Source organism: Hemiscyllium ocellatum, chromosome 7 (genome assembly GCF_020745735.1).
Source record: "Hemiscyllium ocellatum isolate sHemOce1 chromosome 7, sHemOce1.pat.X.cur, whole genome shotgun sequence".
NCBI classification, from domain to species: Eukaryota; Metazoa; Chordata; class Chondrichthyes; order Orectolobiformes; family Hemiscylliidae; genus Hemiscyllium; species Hemiscyllium ocellatum.
In genome coordinates this window covers 65,007,439-65,033,440 of record NC_083407.1, presented here as the reverse complement: position 1 = coordinate 65,033,440, position 26,002 = coordinate 65,007,439, and the positions used below count along the sequence as shown (strand labels likewise).

Here is a 26,002-nt window from a genome sequence, read left to right as displayed (position 1 = left end):
GAAACACTGTACCTTTACTTTCTTCTTAATCACAAGTAAATTACCTTAGTTTCAGCGTTATTAATCACAATGTTTTTGGCCTGAGATTCAGCAGTTATCGTGGCTTTAACAATGATATCAAGGTAATTCAATTTGGAAAATTCCTGTTAAATAACGGAAAGTATATTAAACGCACAGGATTTTATTAAAAATAATTTTAAAAGCTCATATACCAAAGACTAGCAATCACTATTCAGTTCATATTTACCTCTAGGAAAGTGGTGTTCCATAACCTTGAACGTAAAACCAGGAACGCACTGCTATCAAGTCCTTGAAGGGGACATTTTATATCAACACATCTAGTAGTGTTCATCTGGTCACAATCCTGTAGAATGTTTGTATAGTCTCACAGTCAGTTTTGGAACAAAAAGAATTTTGAAACAAAAGTTTTGGATCCCTATCTGCACTTACTAGAGTTATATATTTTCTTTTAGGAGATAACGTTATTCTTGACTTCTTGGGTCCATTGGCCTCAAGCTGTCTTCTTTTCCTTATTTGATTAGGAACTTCCTGAAATAAAATAACTGCATATAGGTTACAAGAAATCACAATAATTAGTGGATTATGTCTGTAAATAGATGTTATCAATAGAAATGTATATCTGAGACGTAAATAGATCACAAAGATTGAAGTGTTATTCCCAAATTGTGCTAGGTTACCTGATCTCAGCTGATGTGGCACTTAGGCCTTTATAAACACTTCACTTCCCAGCTAGAAAATGAGAGCAAAAAAACTACATTACACTTCCTGAGCCTGATCATTACATGGTGCTCATTGCTAGAAATTGTGTGTGTCAGAAAGAACAGTTACTTGACAGAGACACCAGAAGACTATTCTCCTCTACCAATGCTCTTAGTGAGGGGAGAGTAAGTGTCTGCATGAAGGAAACTATATAAACACACTCCACAGACAATATGTCACAATACTGATTTCTCATTCTTCCCCCTGTGCTAGCGTGTGTGCTCCACCTTACTATCAACATTTTTTTTAAAAGGACAAACAAATAAGAATTAAAGCTGGCTTCTGTGGAAAAGTAAAACACTCTCCCTAAATCAGGTTACTTACTAAAAATAACCAAATACACATGTTTGATTGATTGTATGAGAAATACTCAACTTGATGTTCGTGACAGCAGAACTCACCAATAAAAGCAATGCTTTATTACACTCAAGACACAATAACCTTATAAATTAATTTCAGCTTAGAGTTAAAAATCAACTATTAATTACCTTAAAACCTTGGTTATTGATTTCATCTTCAGGCATGCATTTAATATTATCGATGCCTTTTGAATCAATTTTCACCAAATAGAGCAGCCATTTTCCATTATTTATTTCTTTTGGCCACCTGATTTGTAGCCAGGTATTGTTCAGAGTTTTACGTGAGGTGCCCAAATGGATTATCTGTGGGGAAAGAACACATTTTGAAGTGTAAATCAATGTAATTCTTTTCACTGTTTAATAAGTTACAGTCAGTCTCCAGGCAAGGTTTTAAACTAACAACACTTTGCATATTATTTAACATCTAAAATATTAAGGAAATTTCATCACTAACTTACTTTTAAAGATCAGGTGCTGCATTTTGGAAAGGCAAATCAGGGCAGGACTTCTACACTTAATGGTAAGGTCCTGGAGGAGTGTTGCTGAATAAAGAGACCTTGGAGTGCAGGTTCAGAGTTCCTTGAAAGCAGAGTCCCAGGTAGATAGGATAGTCAGAGCATTGAGAATACAAGTTCAGAGGTCATTTGACTGTACAGGACATTGGTCAGGCCACTTTTGGAATATTGTGTGCAATTCTGATCTCCCAGCTAAAGGAGGGATGTTGTGAAACTTGAAAAGGCTTCAGAAAAGATTTTCAAGGATGTTGCCAGGATTGGAGTGTTTGAGCTATAGGGAGAGGCTGAACAGGCTGGGGCTCTTTTCCTTGGAGCATCAGAGGCTGAGGGGTGACCTTATAGAGGTTTATAAAATCATGAGGAGCATGGATAGGTTTAATAGATATGATCTTTTCCCTGGTTTCGGGTGTCAAGAACTAGAGGGCATAGATTAAGGGTGAGAAGGGAAAGAGTTAAAAGGGACATAAGGGGCAACTTTTTCATGCAGAAGGTGATGCTTGTATGGAATGAGCTGTCAGATGAAGTGTTAGAGGGTAATACAATTACAACATTTAAAAGGCATCTGGATGGGTATATGAATAGGAAGGGTTTCGAGGGATACGGGTCAAATGCTGGCAAATGGGATTAGATTTATTGAGGATATCTGGTCGGCATGGACGAGTTGAACTGAAGATTCTGTTTCTGTGCTGTACGTCTTTATGACTCTATGTTGCTACACTTACCCTGAACTCATACTGAATCAAACTCCCTACATCCTCTTCAGTCTTCACAGCACTCTCACCCTTTGGGGAACCTCCAAAATATACTTGAGATGGTTTGGCAGCACTGTTCAAACAAAATGACATGACTTATGCTTCAATGTTTATTCTATTTATTTCCTTCAACGCAGCAGACAGACACAATAGAGAATATATTCACACCCAAAAGGACAGAAAGCAGGACACTTTACTCACCCAACCAGAGACAAAAGTAGTTCAATCATAACTTGAGCAGTAGCAATTGATGATACATTAGCCTGTTCGCTGGTCCTGTAAATGGAAATTAAAGACTCAATCACAAAATAATCAATCGATCAAAATATTAAAGTTGGCTCTTTGGTAGCTAAGCTGATCAAGGCAGCAAGTAATTCAGAAGATCGCAAGTAGAGGTTTGAATTTGTTGATGTTTGGTGGAGCTAAATGGCCATAGTAACCTGGTCTGGGTACTTCTGATTATTATTCAGTAATTGCTTCTGGAATTACATTTCATGAACATCTAATAAGGGTACAAAATAGGAGCAGAGGGATCTGGATGTCCATGTGCACGCAAAACATGCGTATACTCGAACAGCAAAGTACTGTAATTAAGAAAGGTTCCGAGCGGAAAGGAATACAAAAGTTACACAGGGCACTGGTGAGATCACATGTAAAGTACTGTGTATACTATTGGTCTCCTTATTCAAGGCAGGATGTACATGGATTGAAAAAACAGTTTGGAGAAGGTTTATCGGACTAATATTTGGAATGGGCAGTTGTCTCCTTGAGTAAGGATGGACAAGCTAGGCTGGAGGTTTGGATGACTTGATTGAAACATCCAAAACCCTGAGGAATTTTGTTGAAACCGATGTGGAGATAAAGTTTCCTCTTATGGGATGATCAACGAGTAGAGGGCACTGTTTAAAAAAATCAGGGATCACCCACTTAAAACAGAGCAATGGCAAAGAATTTTCTTTCAGAGAATGTCACGAATCTTTGAAATCCTCTTCGTGAAAAGGTGGCAAAGAATCCTTGAATACTTTAAAGGCAGAAGTGGATTGATTTTTGTTCAGCAAGTAGATGAAAATCTATTAGGGTTGGGAATTTGAGGAAACAACCAGATTAGCATTGACAAAGCAGTGAGGGACAATAATGGCATACCCTTGCTCTTTATTTATAAGATGCTATTGCCTCTTCAGCAGCTGCAATTCTAAATATATATTCATTTAAATAAATAGAAATGTTAAGTTAGCCTTACGTATCCAGTTGTAGATTGATATTAAGGTTCCTGGTGTCCAATGTAATTCCTGCAGTACTCATGACTAAGTAGAAAACAACCTAAAACCAAAATGGCTAACATATTAGATTTATGTTAAACACAAATCAGATCCTAGTGAAAAATATATTAAGTCAGAAACAGGGCTAATGTTAATGGTACAATTTCACACTTAGGAAATATAAACAACTTAATTATATTTGACTAACAACTTGAAGTGAAAAATAGCTTACCTCAGATCCTCTTTTTAAGGGATTCCCCAAATCGCACACTGCTTGAGACCCATTCTGATTCGCTGTGCACAATATTTTATCCTAATTTAAAAACAATGCCATACATGTGTAAAATGTCTGTAAATAATTAAGTAGGTATGGAAAAGAGACAACAATTAAGAACAAGAATTTAGCTCTCCTATATGGTTGTTTGATAAAAGTACTGCTCTATGTAACTCCTATTGAAATAGATAGGAAATTGATATGTTTAAGGTGAGCTAGCTGCTTCTACTTGGATCTTTATAATTTACAACATAGAATATAGAACATAGAATAGTGCAGCACAGTATAGGCCCTTCGGCCCACAATGTTGTGCCGAGCATTTATCTTAATCGAAGATCAATTTGCTGAATTATTTTGCAGTGGCAAAAGTAGGAAGAGAATAGGACAGGATTTCCATTTTGGACACTGTTTAACATCCCTAATAGGCATTAGGTGCTGACAATATTGGGTTCCAAAGATGCCAAGCTGAATCACACTCACTGCCGGTCTCACAGGGTTGGCTTGAATAAGGTAATGTTGGACTGCTGGTATCTATACAACAGTAGATCTGTAAGATCAGCAATTTCAGAACAGGGATTAAGAAAGGGAGTGATTGGAGAAATAAATTAAGCACTTACTGAGTTTGATGTCGGGGCTCGATATGTAGAGTAGGTTAAAGTGTCTGGAAATGTTGCAGTCAGGTGAGCTTCATGTGCATCATCTCCATCTTCTTCTGGTCTTTTGGGGTCTGATGGCTTGTTAGTAACAGTTATTTTCAGCCCTATGTCCTTCTGGTCCTTTAATTTAAATACTGGAATTGTTTTATCCCTGAAGAAGCAGAAAGAATTAATTTGAGTTGTTTGAATCTGTCCATATCAAGTTTCAGTATTGCCCCCATTTTGAAAAGCTCTCAAAGTTAAAAATGACATTTTACGTGATGGAAGTTAAATGTATCCTTGCTGTGATTCTTGACCTGTCTTCAGGCCTTTTCATATTGAGGCACACTCTCCTCCATCAATGCTCTCCATGGTTAGGGTTGCTCTGATCTAGTTCTATTCATATTTGTCTAAATCATACCTAGAATATCACAACTGATGGCATCTCATCTTGCACCAATACCTCTAGTGACCCCTGTGTCTTCTGATCTATGCAGGAGCTCTCCCATTTCTCATCTACATGCTGTCCTCAGTGACATCTGAAAACACAGCATTACTTTTCATACATCACATCACCTCACTACCTCTTGACTGCTCCATTATCTCAATCAGCAATCCAGAACTTTATGAGCAGAAATTTACTCTTACTAAGTATTGGGTAGACTCCAGATTTTAAAGAAAATTCATACAGGGAAAGTGGTTATGACTGATAATGAGTATTTATTATTAATTCCAAATTGCCCTTGAGAAGGTGTTGGTGACCCTCCTACTCAAATCACTGCTATCTGTGGCCTGGCTACATCTACAGAGCTGGTAGGAAGATAATTCAACGAAATTGATCTAGTTACAGTAAAGGAATGGTGATATATTTCCAAAGTTAACATGGGTGAAGCCTGGAGGTAACGTGCAACTGGTGATACATGTGTCTGCCGCCATTGTTTTTCTGACTACAGAAGAGATTTGGAAAATGCTGTCAAAAAGATCCCTGGAAAATGGCCATCCTGAGAGTTGGTGGTCGCAGAAGATGAGCAGGTTTAAGATGGTAACTGGAGAGCCAACTAAACGGGCTGCTTTTTCCTGAATGGTTTTGAATATTTGTCATGTTACTGCATCCAGCCAGCTCACGTGGAGAATATTCCATCCCATTACAGATTTGTGCATAATTTGCCTTGCTATTTTTTTGTAAAAAGGACATTCCTTGAAAATTATCCACATTGTCAGGCTGTTGCCAGTGCTATACCTTTCCTGGAAAACAGCCGCAGAGCTTCCACTTGGTCCACTGGCTATGGAAATCACTTAGGTTTGTCAAAAACAGCAACATAGCTTTTTCTATTTATTTATAGTGCTGCTCCTGGCATATTCATTTAACAAGACCCCTGCCTTGGTGGTAAAGTGAGGCACATAGCAATTACAGATCACTGTGCAATGCAATTCTGGTCCAATTTTGAGATAATAGATCAGCTCTGAATTGATCCCATTTCATACGGCAGTCACACCAAATATAACGAAGCACATCCTCAATGTGAAGCAAGGTCTTTTGCACAAAGACATTCACTCCAACCGATATGATCACAGAACGATGCATCTGTGACAGATAGATTAGTGAAAACACTCAATTTGGTCTCTCTTTCTGGTTGGTTTCTCATCACGTGCTGCAGACTCAAACTTTCCTCCAGCACGTGGCCAGCTCAGCCAGGAGAAGTGTTACTGAGCCACTGTTGGTGATAGAAATGGAAGGCTCCCACGCAGAGTACAATCTGTTCCCTTGTTATCATCAGTGCTTCCAAAAGGTCATCAATACGATTTAGCAAAAATCCTTCAGTGGAGTGAATGCAATAGGTAGGATCAGCAGGATTCTTTGTCCATGTCTGAACTGAGGTTATGATATTTCAAGAAGCTCAGAATCAATTTTGAGAACTTCCTGAACCACCCTCTGCTGACTGGATGCCATCGTTAAGAGTCTACCACATTGCTGTAGGTCTGGAGTTACATGTCAACCAGAAAAAGCAAGTTTGGTCAATTTCTTTCCCTAAAGAACATTACTGAACCAGTTGGCTTCAGTCCCTGCTACCTTCTCCATTCCCTCAACACCAAAAGTATCCAACTGTCTGAAACAATAAACAAGTCCAATCAATTCTACTTCTTAAGATTTTCTAACCTTGCCCCTACCTAAGCTCAATGGCATTTGAAATGTCATTCCTGCCTTTGTTACCTCCAGACTGGACTATTCCAATGCACTCCTGGTTGGACTCCCATATGCTAACCTTGATAAACTTGAAATCATCCAAAAACCCAGTGCACTTATCCTTACTCACTCCCTGATTATCCCCACATTTGCTGAGCTTCAAATGAGGCATCAATTTTAAAATTTTCAACATTGTTCTCAAATCCACCCATGGCCCGGGCCTACCCCAGATCTAATTTCTTCCAGTCCATTCCTGCTTTAAGATATCAGAATGCATCTCATTCTGGCCGGTCTATTTTCCTCAATTTTAGTTATTCTCATGGTGAGCATATCTTCAACCGTCTAGACTCTAAGTCATTACTTTCCTCATTATTTCCTCTCCTCCTTTAAGTCACTCCTGAAAAAATTACTTTTGGTCAACTGCCCTATTGTTGCTACAGTGATTCAGAGTTTTGGATATTTTAATGTGCAAAAGATGCTAAATAAATGCAATTATTATTGATTTACAACTTCAAATGAACAAGCTCAAAGCTCCTCAGTTGTGGAGATCTGGGCTGTTTAGGTTAGGCGTAACTTCTTTTTATTTACTTCTTAATTGAATTAACGAACAATTATATGTGAACTATTACCAAGATCACACCTCTTAAATTGAAAGATGTTACTTCTATCATTACAGCTTTTAACAGTAACCACATAGGTCCATTTCACAACTTTGCTTAAATGTTGAAACAAACATCCAACTGGTCATTTAAAGACTTACTTAGGTAAAGGAATAAAGTTATTCTGCTGGTTTTGATCCTTGGAGCAAAATTCATATTCTAACTTGAGGTTACTCTTGCAAATGCCATCAGAACCACAGCCTTCCTTCAAAAATTCAACCTGTATCAAAATAATAATTAGATAATCCATAACTGTACAACCTCGAAACTTTTGCATGAAATACACTTACAGAAGCTATTCAGTGAACAGAAATCTCAGGCTAGCCCATGACAACTTGGTACTCCAGTGTGAGCTCTGCTTATAGCCAAAGCAAATGCCTGTGTAATTTGCATTTGCACTTTAGATCATAGGGAGTATCACACCAATCTAATACACACACATATAGTTGATTTGTTGTACACTTTAACAGGAATAAAATGCAGCATTTCAAGATTTTTGTATTTAAAATATGAAAACATTCACCACAGAATAAAAATTTTCTTCTCTTAAAAGGTATAAAAGAGTTAGATAGCTAAAATCAGCTCAAATTGTGGTTAAAGTTTGCAGTGAAGAATTAATATATTGAAGGAACCTACAAACACACATGCCATATATATCAGCGAAACAATAAACTAAACCCTAACCTCTGTACGCTGAGGGTCACTCTTCTCAAGGACAGGAAGCAAGTCAATTAAGTTGGAATCTTGCCTTTTCTTGCGTCTTGACTGCTTGAGCAGTACTCCAACTGATATGGGAATAGGGTGTAGTATATCATAAATATGCTCCTAAATATTCAAAATGAAGTGGATTAGTTAGCAATGACACCCTTATCGCCACCTTTCCTTTAAGATTACTTAGTGTAGAAACAGGCCCTTCAGCCCAACAAGTCCACACCGACCCGCCGAAGCGCAACCCACCCATACCCCTACATGTACCCCTTACCTAACACTACAGACAATTTAACATGGCCAATTCACCTGACCCACACATCTTTGGACTGTGGGAGGAAACCGGAGCACCCGGAGGAAACCCACGCAGACACGGGGAGAATGTGCAAACTCCACACAGTCAGTCGCCTGAGGCGGGAATTGAACCCAGGTCCCTGGCGCTGTGAGGCAGCAGTGCTAACCACTGTGCCACCGTGCTGCCCCTAAATATACAGAACATAGTCTAGTGCTGAAAAGACATTAACATGCATGCCTACTCTCTAACTGCCCAATTAATTGGCAAGGCACCATTGAGGGTGGAGGTTGTGGCATAGCGGTAATGTCACTGGCTAGTCATCCAGAAACATGGGCTAGTGTTTGGCAGTCTGGGTTTGAATCCTAGGAGGCCCCAACTAAATAAAGGTTTTTCTGCATAAAAACCACCAAGATAGCATTTTGCCAGATAATAGCCATCTTTAATACAAGACTGTCCCAAATGAGGAACTAGGTCTACATACTTATACATTCAATATGGAATTAACATTTCATAAATCAATTTAAATAGGTTGTCTTCTAGGCATAGAGATGTACAGCAAGGAAACCTTTCAGTCTAACCCGTCCATGCCGACCATTATCCCAACCCAATCTAGTCCCACCTACCAGCACCTAGCCCATATCCCACCAAACCCTTCCTATTCATATACCCATCCAAATGCCTCTTAAATGTTGCAATTGTACCAGCCTCCACCACTTCCTCTGGCAGCTCATTCCATACACGTACCACCCTCTGTGTGAAAAAGTTGCCCCTTAGGTCTATTTTATATCTTTCCCCTCTCACCCTAAACCTATGCCCTCTAGTTCTGGATGCCCCGACCCCTGAAAAAACAAGTTACCTAAATTTGTATAGTGCACCAAATAACCTCCAATATGTATCATCCTTCACTAAAGATAACTTTGAAAAATTTTACCTCAATGTGCTTGATGGTTTAAAATACTGAATCAAATAAGGATGTCAAGATTATTTTAAAATGAATACAGCCCCAGACACCAACAAAAGGGCACTGCCTAAATTTTTAATATTAAGAAGTTCTTACTTGCAGCTGCATTTCTTCAGTCACACATTTCTCTTTTCCTTGCATGTTTAGTGTGAGACTGCCAGTCACATTGTTCGTGGAAACATCCCCAGGAGAAATAAATCTGACTCTCGGCTTCCGACCCATCTTATGTCTTGCAGTGTCAGCTTCAATCCAATAGTTTACAACTAAATAGGGAATTAATCATATTAGCAACTTAATAGCTAATCAGAAAAATACAAAAATGACAGGGGAGATTTTTCTTTCACTTACTTATCCTGGAATTGAAACCACTGGGATGAGCTGTGTACATAAAGCATGCCTTGACGCTCATGCTGTAAAGAAAAGGTATTGTATATTTTAGTATACACACAACTTTTAAATACCCATTTCTTAGTTCCTATAGGAATGGGTAGGCTGAACAAATTAGAAAAAGTTAGATCCTGGAGTCACAATTTGGATGCAAGTTCCTTTCACAATGGAGAATAGATAGAAAAACAATAGGTGCTCTCTTTGACTGCATTAAAACAACAATCTTCTGTTGGTTTGGTACTGTTCCCAGTATAATAAACATTTAAATATAATTCATTTACTCAAATGAATTGTTTTACATAAGCTTTCATTAGTGAGCCTGTAACACAGTTACATCACAGCTTTCCTGATCATTCCATGTTGATAACATAGCATCAAGAGACTTCCAGATTCTCATAAGAACATTTTGAAAAGATTTCTTCAGTTTTCTAGCATTTTAAACATTTTTAGCAGTTGTCCCCAAGTTCAATCATTTCCTCACCACACATCCGATGTAACGAGCCTGAATTTCACACTGAAGCACATTCTGATCTGCTCAGCTTCTGTGCGTCTGTTCCCGTTTCACTGACCTGACAAACTATTCCAAGCTGTCCTTTTTATTCTGTCCCTTACTTTGCAATAACTATTGCCAGCATGTACTTCTATTACTCTGTATGATAGTTCCGAACCAAACTTTCTGATTTTGTTCTTCACTTAATGTTCATAATTCAGGCTTGTTTGGGTAGCAGGATTTGACAGAGTTGATAATGTACGGGTTTCTGTTCTGATTTTAGAGCAGGAGTCAACAATTGAATCACAGAGGCCCATGAAGAGAATCTCAGGTACACACTTGAGTCTAGGGAAGACAAAATGTCTAAGAGGTAAGCACTAATCTCTGTTCAGTTACTGAAGGTAAATACACTTTAAAAACATTTTCAAAAACTGAGACAAATATTGTGCTGGATTGAAGATCATCTTCTTTCAAATGAAATTATTTAAATATTCTTGGTAGCTGGTTTGTTTGTGGCCACTCAAGTTTCAGGAAAATAACCTGCCAATATATGAAGCAAATATCTGAATCATGTCTCTGATATTTCAGAAGTAGCAGAATCCCCTCTAACAGATCCCTTAACACAAGATTCACTGAAATATATTAGAAACAGGAAATATGGTCACCAGGTTACACCCTTTTGTTCATGATCTCTGCAACCAACCTATCAAAGGCCCTGTAAAAACTCTCAGGACAGTCTGCACCTTTGGACGAATCTTTGCCCCATCAGCTGCTCCTCAATCCTTGACCTACATCCATCAACAGTTGCTGATTCTTAGTTGGAACACACCAATTTGTTATGCTGGTGAGAAACATTATGGGTATACTTAAATGAATATAGATTGATTGACACTTTTTTTAAGATTTTAAATTACTTACCAAAATCCTTGATTGTTACTACAATAGCTCTTCTTCATATCAATAATATTGGGTGTAGTCGTGACTCTCTTTGTGATTTGGATAACAGGTCGTGCCCTAAGAAAGAGATCAAGAACAAATAAAATGCCTGGCTAAAGATAAAGACTTCTGTATAGTGAGATGGAAATCTTGTAAACAGCAAAAAGGCTCAAAGATAATTCACCAAAAGGTATGTGGCATCCTAGAATGTTGACAGCTTAGACAGGACGTCAGTGAAATACTATTGATCAATAAGATTTAGTCAAGCAACACTGGGGAGGTAAGAAAGATGAAAAAAACAGGGTCACACCACATTACATTCAAAAAACGATTGACAAAACAGACTCAGACACATTACATTCACTTCACTTCTATGCAAAATAATGGTTTGGTTTGAACACCAGAGTTATCTGTACAGTAATGATCCAGTAAACAGCAGTCAGCGTGGACTGAAAAGAGGAAACTTGTAGTCAAAAAAGGCACAAAACATCCAACATCAATTGCCAATAAGCCTTTGATTGAGTTCTACAGAAAACACTATTCACTAAAACAAACGCAATGAGAATTCAGTGAATGGATTAAGAAACTATTTGTGAAATAGTAGTAACTTCTCAAATCATGAAGTAGGTACTTCATGCCCAAGATAACATTCAGTAGCAAGTACCATCTGTGCCACACAAGCATCAAGCAATGAGCATCTCCTAGAAGAGAATCCAACCATCTTGGATGAAAAATCCTTCCATCAACTTAAACATTAATCCCTCCACCACCATTAGAGAGCCCAGTGTGTATCATCTACAAGGTGCACTGCAGCAACTCACCTGTTTCTAAACCTCCAATCTCTACCACCTAATAGGACAAGAGCAGCAGAAGATTGGGAACATTACCACCTGCAGGTTCCTCTCCAAACCACACACCATGCTGACTTGGAAATAAATTACTGATGCTTCAATTTTGTTGAAGCATTGAGGGAGAGGGGGTAGGAGTAGATACCTACACCAGATGAAGTGCAATGCTAACAAGGGGCTCACTATCAGCTTCCCTTAGACAATTAGGAATGGCCATTAAATGCTGGCCCTGCTAATGAGGCCTCGTTCTAATCTGAATCTGTTTCTAACGGTGGTTGTGACCTGGGTTCAGCACTTTAGGCAAAATAGTCACTTGTGCAAAAAATAAAATTCAGGAGCAGCATTTCAAATGGGAGAAGCTTCAGAGAAGTCAGAGAAAATGCTACACAAAGGTAGGGAAAATAATTGAAATATGTACTTCATAGCTATAGCTGAATTAGAATCATAGAATGACTACAACGGTGGAAGCAGGCCATTCAGCTCATCGAGTCCACACCGACTCTCCGAAGATCCCACCCAGACCCACCCTTTCCCTGTAACCCCGCATTTCCCATGGTTAACCCACCTAGCTTGCATATCCCAGGACATTGTTGACCATGCTATCCACCAAACCTGCACATCTTTGGACTGAACTAAGAATGAAAAGAGAACAGATAACTGTTCTTAGTCCACAGTGCTCATGGTATCTAATTAAATGATGAGCAGCAATCAATCAATAAAAAGAACATAATATTGAAATTCATTGACAAAATTATAGAATGTAAGAGTCTGAAAAGGTCATGAACCAGACTATGGCAGACTATCATGTACTACATGTGTTCTGGTCACTGAGACACAAGGTCTAATCACGGAACAGACAAAAGCAATAAGGCTAATCCCAAGGGTTGAATTATCCACCCACTGGCAGGTGTGCAGCTAGAGATGTTTAATTCCTACCAGCATGACTTTGTGCTAACTCAGTAGAAAATGAGAACTTGCAGATGCTGGAGATATAACTCAGTAAATTTTGCGACCTGCGTTACACGTGCTGGATAAAAGTCACCATACTCCTATCAGACCGGAACCCCGCACTCTCATTTCAGAGACAACTGGTGGTGGTTTAATCCAAGGGTCACCATGCCTCAGGTAAGGAGACAGATTGAGACAGTTAGCATTTCATGGTCACTTCAGTCAGAGCGGGAAGATTAATGGTTAATGCAGGATTGCAACATTACTGAGGTCATTACCAACCAACAGCAAGTGGAAAATGCAGCGGAACAGAATTTTTAAAAAATTACAAACAGGAAGAACGATTGGTCCCAGAGATCAGGAAACAGTAAAAGGTTATCACTGGTCAATCAACCAATGTAACGGTCACAAGGACAAATGCAGCGAATTATTGTATAGCAATGAGTCATGATAGCTTTCTGCTAATCTGGCAGTCATGTGCAGGGTAGAGCGATTAACATTGCCAACCAGTTTAACAGGAATTGAAAGAAAGTTCTGCACAGCAGTTGTACATACTGCAGTCTGAAATGGTATTGCCGGCAGAGGACACTGTGGGCAGGAACTTGACATTTATAGGTTCTGCCTTACTTTCACCCCAATATTTGCAATATTTTATTCTTAGCAATGCTACGTAACGGGATTATTGCACAATATCTCACCTGTACATCACGACTACATCACTGAGTGAGCCAACAGCCAGATCAGGGTACTTATTTGCATCGACATCTAGGTTGCCTGCAAGAGAATAGCCAAATAGAGGGATCCCAACGTCATTCCCATTGAGAATCTGGAAGGAAAGAGAAAAGGAATGGAGGTAACAATTGGAATGAATGCAAAGAGGGAGGAGAATTATTCAATTAATAACATTTAAACTTTATATCTCAATAAACATCACTGGCGGTCCCTCACATATGAGGATTATTCTCTTCCACTCTCAGGGTGAGTCCATAGGCGACTGTACAGACCGATGCAGCTTCTGCAGACTCTGTTACACTTGGGGCAGAAGGGGATTGTGGGAAGGGGGAGGTGGAGCATTGATGTGACAGTGCATTCCTTTCGCCATTTTCACCTGGCTTCTGCTTCTTCCCTGACGGCAAGTCTCAAGGTGCTCAACGCCTTTCCGGATGCTCCTCCTCTACTTTGGATGGTCTTGGGCCAGTGATTCCCAGGTGTCTGTGGGAATGCCGCATTTCACCTGTGAAGCCTTAAAAGGTATCACTGAAGTGCTTCCTCTGTCCACCTGGGCTCGCCTGCTATTTCAAAGCTGGGAATGGAGCACCTGCTTGGGGAGTCTCGTGTCAGTCATGTGGACAACATGCCCAACCCATTGCAGTCAATCAAGGGTGGTTGGTGCCTCAATGCTGGGGATGTTGGCCTGATCAAGGATGCTGGCATTGGTACATCTTTCTTCCCAGTGGCACAAGTATAACTGATTAGCACTCAGTACAACAATCCACCTCCAAATGTTCCAAATACAGCACGTAAACCTTACACTGCAAAAAGAATCTTCATTCAAAAATCTTGAAGGTTTTTGATGCACGAACTATGTAGACTAATTATACATCCAGGAATGACAAACAAATAATACTTCTCATGTGTAATTTCAAAATGGCTTTTAAGTTCAAAATCAAAATTACGAGCAAATTGAAGAAGCACAAAGTTAAGGATAAGAAGAAAATTTCAATCTATGTTAATATGTTATGAGAATATAAATCAGACATAATACCAGAGGTGGATAAATTGGATAGATCAGATAGTGTAGATGTGGGGATTGAAATGCGCATTTCATGCAGTTTGTTGTCTGTAATATACACATGATCTAAAGGCTGCCCATTTATGATGTAACCAGCCAGTGCTCACTCTTCTGCTCATTGGCTGAATAGATCAAAAAAGGAGAGTAATATCATGAATGGCCAAGATAACTTAAAAATTAACCAGCATAGAGGAAACAAGGGCTCGCAGAAAACATGGTTACAGAACGAAAAGAATGTGCAGAAATATTAAAAAGACAGATCTAAAGGTGCTGTATTTGAATGCACTACCATTCATAATAAAATGGATGAGTTAAGTTCATAAACAGTGGTAAAGGGCGTACAGTGATTGTAATTATGGAGACATGCCGCAGCAAGCAATTAGGAAGACAAACAGGGGATTATTGGCCTTTATTGCAAGGGGATTTAAGTACAGGAGTGTGGAAGTTTTGTCGCAGCTGTATGGGGGCATAGTGCATCCACATCTGAAACGTGCGTAAGTTTGATCTCCTCACCCAAGGAAAGATGTGGTTACCATTGGGAGAGTTCAGCAATGGTTCACCAGGTTGATAACTGGGATGACTGTGAATTGAGATTGAGCTGATTAGAACTACATTCACAGGGGTTTAGAGAAATGAAAGGGGATTTCACTGAAGTATAAAAAATCTGGCAGGCTAGACAGACCGGATGGTGCTCATTCCAACTGTGGGGTCCAGAACAAGGGATCACTGTCTTGGGTTGCAGGACTGAGATGAGGAGAAATTTCTTTATTTTGGAATACTGTATTGTGACCTTGTGGAATTCGCCGCCATATAGGCAATAAGGCCAAGTCACTGAATAGCTTTTAAAATTAACATTGAGTGATATCGGAGAGAGCAGAAGGACCACACTGAGAGAAATAATCAGCCATGCCTGAACTGAAGGGCCAAGCAAGCTCAATGGGCTGATTGGCCTCCTTTTTAAAGAAGGGCTCATGGCCGAAACGTCGATTCTCCTGCTCTTTGGATCCTGCCTGACCTGCTGCACTTTTCCAACAACACATTTTCAGCTCCTTTTTAAAAAAACAACTTTTCTATAAATAATGGTCAGTGACAGAAGGAAAGTAAAAGGCAAGACTGTCAGTGATTACAAAGTGACATGGCTGTTACTATCACACATTTTTCAAGCCAGAAAGGGGCTATCCAGGTTGATACCATTTTTCCCCATTCCACTCTCTGTGTCTGCTCATCGTACTGCTGGTGGTAAGAGCTGTTTCCCTGTGATGGTCATGTTGTGCTGCATGCAGCAGGTCAGGTTTGACACTCACTTTGTGGAGGATTGCAGAGCTCCTCCAAGGTGGTTGAGGCATATGAAGGCTGTGTTTTAGCTAAAGCTTTAGCACACTGCCCATGGGAAAGTGGTTGTGATGGTTTGCGTGCTGCCCAGTGTGGCCTATAGGTCTCATACTGGAATAATCAGGCATGTAGTCACTGGATCACTTGGTGCCACCATCTGCTTTGCCATGGAAGCTCAAATGTAGATGTTAGGGTAGATTGCTACAGAATGGTGACACCCTCAACTGCAGCCAGGATATCGATCTGTACAATTCACTACCAACCAGAGATTGAAAGATGAGAATCCCTATTAATTTTGATATAAGACAGAACAGTGGAAGCTCACAAAGTAATGTGAAGGAAGTCAATGGCCCTTTCACTCTGATGGGGTCTGCGATCCTAGCAAAGCCACAGACTCACTTCACCTGCTTTACTCAGGCAAGAGAGAATGAAGTGCAGGCTGCCAGACCTGCTGAGTTTCTCCAGCAATTGCTGTTTTTATTTCATACTTCCAGTATCTGCAGTTCTTTGCTTCATTTAATGAAATGTAGTTAGCTCTCTTCAATATACAGAGCCTCAACAAATTAACCTATAAATAAGTGAATATTCCTTTAAAGAGTGTGAGGTTAAGACAAGCAATATCACAGAGTTCTAAAATGGCACTGCTGACATCAAATCCGGAGCACAGGCTGATTGACCTTAATGATCTACTCCTCTAATTCCCTCCGGTGCACATTTGTAGTAAAGATGAAGGCCTACACCAAGATTATGTCGGACAGGCAAAGCCCATTTTAGGGCCCCATCTTCCTTCCCTAATATATACATCACCTTTTTGGAAAGGTATGCTATTTCCTTTTTGAGTTCAACATCACTAGTTATTCCTAATTAAAAGACTTTGTATCCCTCATGATCTTTACTCAGCCTTTTCTAGTAAAAACTATTAGTTGAAATCCACTGCAACTATATGTGCTAATTAGGCTGAAACTAGAAAACATAAGCATCCTTGGATTGCTGATTATAAGACTGAAATCTTCTCTAGGCTGATTCAAATGACTAGTATAATTCCCCAAAAGGGAACTTCTGACCACTAAATAATTTATTAGATAAGGTTGAAATCATCTGTCTCCATCCTAACGCACTCAAATATTGCTGTCAATCAAAGTTACAAGCCCTGACTGATATCCCATTCTTGCTTCTGTTTCAAGACCACCTTCTGCTGAAACAAAATGGCTAAGCCACATTTGTAAGAATGCTATTAGATTAAAAAGCTATTCACGCAAAATTGAAAGGATAGCCAATCCTTTACAATGCAAAGACTCTTGCAATATTATGCAATTCTCTAGACAATTCAAAATTAACACCCTAGATTTCAGGTCACCTCCATGTTTTATCATATGCTTTAGGCTAATACTACTGTTAGAATACTTCAATAATTCTCCTTAGTATCTCTGGGCTGTGACTATCCACAGAGATGCTATGCCAGAGGCTGTTGGCACCTTATCCCTAAGACTGTCCCACACTTATGTCAATCCATTGCAGGTTACTAACTCCATTTTGCATGCTGCTTCTAATCTGATATCTTCTCTCAAATCTCTCTTATACTGATTTATCAGCTTCACATCAATATTAGTTATATAACTCATTATAAAATGCTGAGGATCTTGCATATGTTGTAGTTTGCAGCCAAATTGCTAGGAGTTAGGTCTTGGCTTTGCTGTTTGTTGTATGGCCTTCTATTTCATAGATGTATAAGTTGCAGAAAACGTGTTAACACACAACTTAAAAATTCAACATACTAAAAAGTGTTTTTTTTTGCACATTCCATAATTAGGATTTCAAACTGTTTTTCTTATTAGTAACAAAACTTTATGAACACATTATAAAACATTTTCGGCAGTACAGTCTGAATGGACCTAAGGACCTCTTCAGTACTGTATGGTATATGATCTACAAAGGTGAAACCCTGGTGAGAGTTTTACCTGAGAGGGTTCCACATTTATCCCAGAACTAGATCCATGGTATATGTAAACTTTGCCATTTTCCTCGTACGGTGCTCCAATAGCAATATCTAAAAAAAGATGCAAAGAATGGGTAACTACTTTTCCAATAGAGATTAATAATTACTACTAACAGATATTTGTTGATATTACTCAAAATAAATTGAAGGATACACTGCACTACAAGAATAATGTCTATATTTGGTGGGTAACACAACTTACGTAATCATTGTAAGTAAAGTTCAATTTATGCTGGTGTTTTGGAATCTGCAATTGTCCATTATTTTATGAAAATTTTCAATCAATAATCCCTACCTCATCTGTTAGTAAGGGAACAAAATTAATTTTGAAAATACACATTGTAGTGGACTTAATATAAGCCCTAAATGTTCGTGCATCATTGGAGGACTATGTGCCGTTAATTTGGAAGATGTTAATAAAAGGTCCAGAAAATAGGCTTGGACCAAAAACACCATACCCAAGATTCTGCTGTTGGATACCTGAAGCCAATTTTGGGTCAAAACTCTGTCCAGCCGAACTAAATTTATCTGTATCTGAGAAAGAAGGGGACATGGCCAGGAGATTCCTTGATCCCACTTAGTGACTGAGTCTGAGCCACCAGAACTTCAAGAATATTTATGTTTTGGCCCATTTATAAAGATGGCCGACTGCAACTCATCTCGGCTCCTTGAGGGGCAAGTTCATTTCTCCCAGTGTCACATGCTATTTATTCAATTGTTTTCAGATATCCAAACTACTTTCAAAATATTTGAATTAGGAAACTTTCCCAGACCCTGCAAACATTAGTGAATCAGCAAAAAGGTTTGTAATAGGCACATGTGACAGGATGTTCAGCCTCATACCACATTGCTTAGTATAGGTTTAGCTAAATAAGAGTGCTATCAAAAAGTTGAATTGTCCATCTCCCTGAGCTAGGGCAGATTTTCATCTTCATCAGATAGACAATAATCTCACTTAAGGATAGTGTTCTCTTTAGACGTTCCACCTAATTATCATTCCATTAAAAGTAACAGAACAAAAATCAGGCAGTTTCTCTTAATGACATCCAAATGCCAGACAGTGTCTGCCTCAGTTTAAACACCTTCTGAAGTTTAAACAGAATTTGGGACAGAGAGTTTACATTTTGAATATTACTGATTACACATTTGTGGCTATAAAAGGATACTTTTTTCCTTCAATTCTTCCACTCACTGATTAAAAAAAAACATTTGGTCCAACATTTAACTGAATAATGCTTTTGAAATTTGTCCACTAGTTTTGTTCCAATAACGTTGAAAAGGTTAGTAGATTTTCTGAGAACAGAGAAGAGAAATATTCTCTCATTTCACTTATTGTAAATACTACTAATGCATTTTGAGAAGATTTTCATATTACGACTTCTGAGAAAACCGTCAAAGCCAAGGCCTTCAGGAAAAGCTGAGAACTTCAAGCATTCATCTCCAAAGTGGTATTAAAGGCATAAAACATTTTCTGATAACATTGTGAAATAAGTAGTTTTGACATTATACTTTCCTTAAAACCTTTGTGCATTAGAATTTTGGTTACTTATGAAACAATAGTTAGGCATTTATTAGAAACATTTTTAGAGATATGACCATTATCAATTTATTTTGATGAACCTAAGTACTTACATAGTTATTTCATTATAGGATTATTGAAGAACCAACATAAATATTTCCATAGGACATTTCAAACAGAAAGGTTTATGTTAAAGAGTGTTATCAGCAGGAATATTTGAGGTACAAATTGCATACTATATTTCAAGTCGAGTGTTGTCAGGCTGTCTGCAATGTAATATAATAAGCACATAAATTCTCATCTTATTTAAAAAATAAACTCGTTGTTCAGTTTTTAAACCAATTACAATCTTACCTGGATACCCATCCTGGTTAATGTCACCTATATTCTCAACAGCCAGTCCAAACATGGAATCTTTGGTCCCATTCAAACGAATAGGCTGTATGTTCTTCCAATTTCCTCCTTGATTAATATAAACGTATGCAGCACCACCAATTCCTGTTTCTCTGTCAAAGAACTGTGGGGCTCCTACTACAAGATCCAACCAGCTGGGTAAAAACAAAAATCTCATTTAAAGCACAGAAGGAAAATGTAGACTTTTTTTGACAGTTACTCCAGCACATCATAATTGGAATGCACACATTTATACAACCAAATTTAACTATTTCAGTTTACTGTATTCACATATTCCAACCCCTACAATTGTTATAGTTAGTTACCATCATGCCTTAAATAAATGTGGAAAAAGTGGCCTGATGGAGGGATAAATATTTTCAATTTGTGCTGACACCTTCACAATTTTAAAAATCGGTATTCCAAAGTTATATCTAAAAAAGTAAATGATTTGGAAATGCACACTTAAAAACACTGTTGGGACATCAGCAAGCAACTGAGAAAGTTTGAGCTTGAGAGAAACAAAATTCCAACTGCAAGCTCACAGAGAAGCAAGTCAGTGATGGTTGGTGAGCTTTTACCCAATTTTCAGTCTGTAGCACAGCAGGCTGTGGGGATCCCCAAGGATCAGTACTCAGACTGCTGCTTTCTGCAGGACTAGAAAGAAAACGGTTTCCATTCTTTGATGGTACAAGGACTAGAATAGGATATCCTTTATGTCTCACGTACTCCAGTACAGAAGTACAGGAGAACAGTGAAAAAGCTTTTGCAATGGCTGCCTCTAAACGCACCATCTTAGGTACAAGTACCTAGGTACAAATCTTGGATACAAAAAGGAATAAAAGGAAAAGTAGCAGCATTACTTACAGTGTCTTAAAAATAAGTTATAGCAAAGTTAAAGGATTGACATTGCAATCCAGTAAAGAGTTACAAATAGCAGCAGCTGAGCACGTGGTCTGAGCGTCTGCATCAGGCCCCAGTCCAACAACTGTCCCACTCCGCTCCAGCCTCCAGTCCGCTCCTCCCAGGCATTCAATTCAACTGCAACAGGCTGAGTCATGCTGCTCCTGGGACTTGACCCCCCTCACGCGCTGCCCCCAGGGTTCCCTTGCCCTCGTGTGCCATCCCCAGGGTTCCTTTGCCCACATGCGCCACCCCCGGGGCTCCCTTGCCCTTGCGTGCCATCCCCAGGGTTCCCTTGCCCATGTGCACCGCTCCCAGGGCTCCCTTGCCTACGTGCGCCACCCCCAGGGCTCTCTTGCCTTCGCGCACCACTCCCAGGGTTCTCTTGCCCTCACGCACCACCCTCAGGGTTCCCTTGCCCTCAGACCACCCCAGTGACTCACCTCCCTGTGTGACTGCTCAGGGACTGCTAGAAACAGAGAAAAAAAAGAAAAGAAAAAGAATAGGCTGAACAGAGGAGGTCCAGGTGGAGTGCCCAACTCTGCCGCCATTTTGCTGGAAGTAATGGATTGAAGCTTTTGGGCAAGAGAGGAGCAGAGGGAGAAGCTTATGACCTGGAAATCCCTGGCTCTAAGGGAGTTGGAAGTAGAAATTGTCAATGATAGAAATTGTCAAAAAAAATTAGAAGCTCACTTGAGGGATATAAATCCAGAGGGTTACAGGGTTAGAGAAGAGCAGCAAGGTGGATTGAATTGCTCTACAGTGAGCTGGCATGAATTCAATGACACATTTGCCCTCTTCTGACTCTCTGAATCAACTTGCAGAAAGCATATGGTTCATTGATCATGAAATGTTACATCAGAGAAACAGACTCTTTGAGGATCTTGTGGAACAGTAGTGGTGTCCCTACCTCTGGACCAAAACACCCATGTTCAAGACCCACCTAACACAGAGACATGTCATCACATGTCCGAATAGGTTGATTAGCAGATAAATAACACTTAAAAGCAGACTGTTGTGGTTCTGTTCGCCGAGCTGGGAATTTGTGTTGCAGACATTTCTTCCCCTGTCTGGGTGACATCCTCGGTGCTTGGGAGCCTCTTGTGAAGCGCTTCTGTGTTGTTTCCTCCGGCATTTGTAGTGGTTTGTCTCTCCCGCTTCTGGTTGTCAGTTCCAGCTGATTGCTGCAGTGGCCGGTATATTGAGTCCAGGTCGATGTGTTTCTTGATAGAATCTGTGGATGAGTGCCTTGCCTTAAGGAATTCCCTGGCTGTTCTCTGTTTGGCTTGTCCTATTATTATAGTAGTGTTGTCCCAGTCGAACTCATGTTGCTTGTCATCTGTGTGTGTGGCTACTAAGGATAGCTGGTCGTGTCGTTTCGTGGCTAGTTGGTGTTCATGGATGCGGATCGTTAGCTGTCTTTGTTTGTCCTATGTAGTGTTTTGTGCAGTCCTTGCATGGGATTTTGTACACTACGGAAAAAGTGAGGACTGCAGATGCTGGAGATAGAGCTGAAAAATGGGTTGCTGGAAAAGCGCAGCAGGTCAGGCAGCATCCAAGGAGCAGAAGAATCGATATTTCGGGCATAAGCCCCTCTTCAGGAATGAGGAAGGGCTTTCCTGAAGAAGGGCTTATGCCCGAAATGTCGATTCTCCTGCTCTCTGGATGCTGCCTGACCTGCTGTACTTTTCCAGCAAAACATTTTTCAATTTTGTACAGGCTGGGTATCGTGTCCTTTGTCCTGGTGAGTTGTTGTCTGAGAGTGGCTGTTGGTTTGTGTGATGTTATGAGTCCTAGTGGTCATGGTAGTCTGGCTGTCAGTTCAGAAATGTTCTTGATGTATGGGAGTGTGGCTAGTCCTTTGGGTTGTCTCATTCCGTTGTTTTTCCCTTAGGCATCTGTTGATGAAATTGCGGGGGTATCCGTTTTTAGCGAATACCTTGTAGAGGTGTTCTTCTTCCTCTTTTTGCAGTTCTGGTGTACTGCAGTGTGTTGTGGCCCTTTTGAACAGTGTCTTGATGCAACTTCTTTTGTGTGTTGGGGTGGTTGCTTTCATAGTTCAAAACTTGGTCTGTGTGTGTGGCTTTCCTGTATACCTTTGTGCTGAATTCTCCGTTCGGTGTTCTCTGTACCATCACGTCTAGGAATGGGAGTTGGTTGTCCTTTTCTTCCTCTCTCGTGAATCGGATTCCTGTGAGTGTGGCGTTGATGATCTGGTGTGTGTTTTCTATTTCTGTGTTTTTAATGATTACAAAGGTGTCATCCGCATATCTGACCCAGAGTTTGGGTTGAATTTGTGGTAAGACTGTTTGTTCTAATCTTTCTAATCTTGAAAAGCAGACTGTTTGATTTGTTTTCCATCCCTCCGAATAATCCAATGTAATGCTGATCTCCAGATTGTTCCCTATTTTCTATATTCCACATTTTCACGTGACTATCCAATTCCCTCATAAACCGATTTATTGTATTAAATCTTCAGCCACTGGCATGACATGCAGTGGTTGTCTTTAACGTAATGAACAACATAATAACAGTTTATGCCATCAGATATTCCTGATAATTCCTACTTTACTTACCTCTGCCACCCGAGTCACTGAAAGAAATCTCTGTTGTTATGACTTCAACTCCCTCTTATCCCTTAAGACCATCCTGAAAACCCAACAAAGATTTGGAAATTCTATTTCCATTAGTGTCCGCATTTCAGATTCTTTTCTATGGTCTTCTGAGGTGCCATGGGACTCTGTTTTTACATTGAAGGTGCTACATAAAAGCTATGAAACTGTTATTAGCAGAGAATCTGCGACTCAGAAGTAATTTGCTTTTGAATTATACCAGAACATACCATGACTGCATGGCCATGTCACTGAAGCATGCTTGCTTTGCAAATGCAGTACCTCAAGCTTTGAATCAGCATTGTGGCTCAGTGGTTAGTACTGCTACCTCTCAGCACCAGGGACCCAGGTTCAATTCCAAACTTGGGAAACTGTCTGTGTGGAGTTTTCACATTCTCCCTGTGTCTGCATGGGTTTTGTTCAGATGCTCTGGTTTCCTCCCACAATCCAAAGATGTGCAGGTTAGGTGAATTGGCCATGCTAAATTGTCCATGCTAAATTGTCCATGATGTTCAGGGATGTGTAGGTTAGGTGCATTAATCAGGGGTGAATGTAGAGTAATAGGGTAGGGGAATGGGTTTGGGTAGGGTTACTCTTTGGAGGGTCAGTGTGGACTTGTTGGGCCGAAAGGCCTGTTTCCACACTGCAGGGATTTGATGAAAATAAAATCTATGACAGGTAATTTTATGGGAATTCATACATTAGTGAACTTGTTCAAAAGTGAATACAAGAACAACAATGCAATACAATGCTTTGATGCGTACATCCTCCAAACATAGTATTTTGAGCAGATAAAAATCAGGAATCTCAGTAGCACTCTCAGAGTGCACTGCTCTTCCCAAGTTGCACCCTTGTTATTTTTTTTCTTTATTCATCGGTGGAAAGTGGGTGTGACTGGCAAGCTGAGGATTTGGTTGCTCGAATTACTCTTGAAGAAAGGGACTTACATTTCAATGAGCAGTTAATAGGCAACCAAACTGTACAGCTCTAGAATCACATTCAACTCAGCCCAGGTAAGGGTGACAGATTCTATCTCCTAAGGGACTTCCGTAAACCAGGTGAGTTTTTAAACAACAATCAGCATTTCACGGTCATGATTTCTGGGATTAACACTGTACTTCAGATTTAATAATTTAATATAACTTCCACCAGCTGCTATTTCTTCCTTCTTTCATCATTTTCAAATAGCAGTTAGTCATGATATTTACCCTCACCTCTTCTAAACACAACTTTTATCCCATCACCTTTGACCTTGTACTGTAATCCTTCATCTCGCCTTGCCTCCACCCTATCATAAAAATTCACTTTTGTCTTTCTCCCATCCTACCCTGTTTCATGTGTTCAAAACTAATGACGTTTCTAACTGTGAAAGGTACAGATCTGAAATGTTAACTTGGTTTCTGCTCCGCAGATGCTACTGGAAATGTTAGCATTTTTTTCCATTAATGGTTAAGTTGAAAAATTTGAGCTCAAAGTTCATCAGAAAACACTGGTGTGTTCCTATCTGGTTTCCTTCCTTACAATAATGACCTAAATTCAAATGTACTTCATGGGATACAAAGCATCCTGCCATTCCCCATGATTGTGAACAACACTTTGGACATGTTAGTGCTTTCTTTCTGCCTGTCTATGGCAAAAGCTTTCTAAAATGTGGTAGATCAGTAATGCTGTGATTAATGAAAATGCTAAAAAGGCTGGTGTGGTAATCTTAGCTCAGCAAATATGGTATTGTATTTTCCTGTTTAAAGCCAGCGTCTGTGCCAACATGCAATTCCATGTCAAAGGCACTGGGTGGCACTTTAGCATAATGTCTCAAATTGAAAATAAAGGCAAGCGCCTAAATTAAATTAAGAATAATTTGTGCATTGTTATTCTTCACTATTCACAGAATGGTGTAGTAGAAAATGAATAGTCTGTCTTGTCAGAGTTGGAACTCTGCAGGAACAGCTTAGTCCCACGCCCACCTTGCAATTTCTCCCCCTCTTCATATAATTATCAAATTCTCTTTTGAAACCCATGATTAACTCTATTGCCACCAAACGTTTGGTTGCACATTCAGATCCTAACCAGCTTTGGTTCTTTTCCTATTCACCACAAATCAGCGTTCACTAGTATTTGATGCTGCTGCAGTGCTAATTGTCTCTATCTAATCTGTCCAGACCCCTCATGGTTGTAGAACACCTTGAACAAATCTAATCTCAACATTCTTTTCACAAAGAGCAGTCCCAGCTTTTCCACTACATCTACATAGCTGGAGACCATCATTCTTGGAGTTAATCCCTTAAGACTGTTCAACGATCTCTGCGGTTTAAATTTTTGTAATTGTATGAAATATAGAATTCGTATCTTTGTCAGTTTGTTCTGATAAGTGGAAGATTAAAAGCTACAACAGCACGTCTTCCTTTTCAGCAATATTTGAGATTTTACTCCGGGACCTGATCAAATGTATCTCAGGATGTGGTGA

The 26,002-nt window shown here is 39.7% G+C and overlaps 1 protein-coding gene across 1 annotated transcript in view; it reads right to left on the bottom strand.

Annotated features, from left to right (window-relative positions):
• Positions 1–26,002, bottom strand: part of LOC132817116 (integrin alpha-6-like) — a 92,139-nt gene that overhangs the window by 18,657 nt on the left and 47,480 nt on the right. The window contains exons 7-23 of the mRNA XM_060827296.1: positions 19,985–20,178; positions 18,074–18,162; positions 13,690–13,817; positions 11,178–11,273; positions 9,731–9,792; positions 9,479–9,645; positions 8,103–8,243; positions 7,520–7,638; positions 4,557–4,746; positions 3,898–3,978; positions 3,647–3,726; positions 2,608–2,682; positions 2,377–2,479; positions 1,269–1,442; positions 451–549; positions 248–364; positions 45–143 (exon numbers count right to left, since the gene is read on the bottom strand). Coding sequence (XP_060683279.1) covers positions 45–143; positions 248–364; positions 451–549; positions 1,269–1,442; positions 2,377–2,479; positions 2,608–2,682; positions 3,647–3,726; positions 3,898–3,978; positions 4,557–4,746; positions 7,520–7,638; positions 8,103–8,243; positions 9,479–9,645; positions 9,731–9,792; positions 11,178–11,273; positions 13,690–13,817; positions 18,074–18,162; positions 19,985–20,178 — 2,014 coding nt within the window. The remainder of the gene's footprint in view (positions 1–44; positions 144–247; positions 365–450; positions 550–1,268; positions 1,443–2,376; positions 2,480–2,607; positions 2,683–3,646; positions 3,727–3,897; positions 3,979–4,556; positions 4,747–7,519; positions 7,639–8,102; positions 8,244–9,478; positions 9,646–9,730; positions 9,793–11,177; positions 11,274–13,689; positions 13,818–18,073; positions 18,163–19,984; positions 20,179–26,002) is intronic.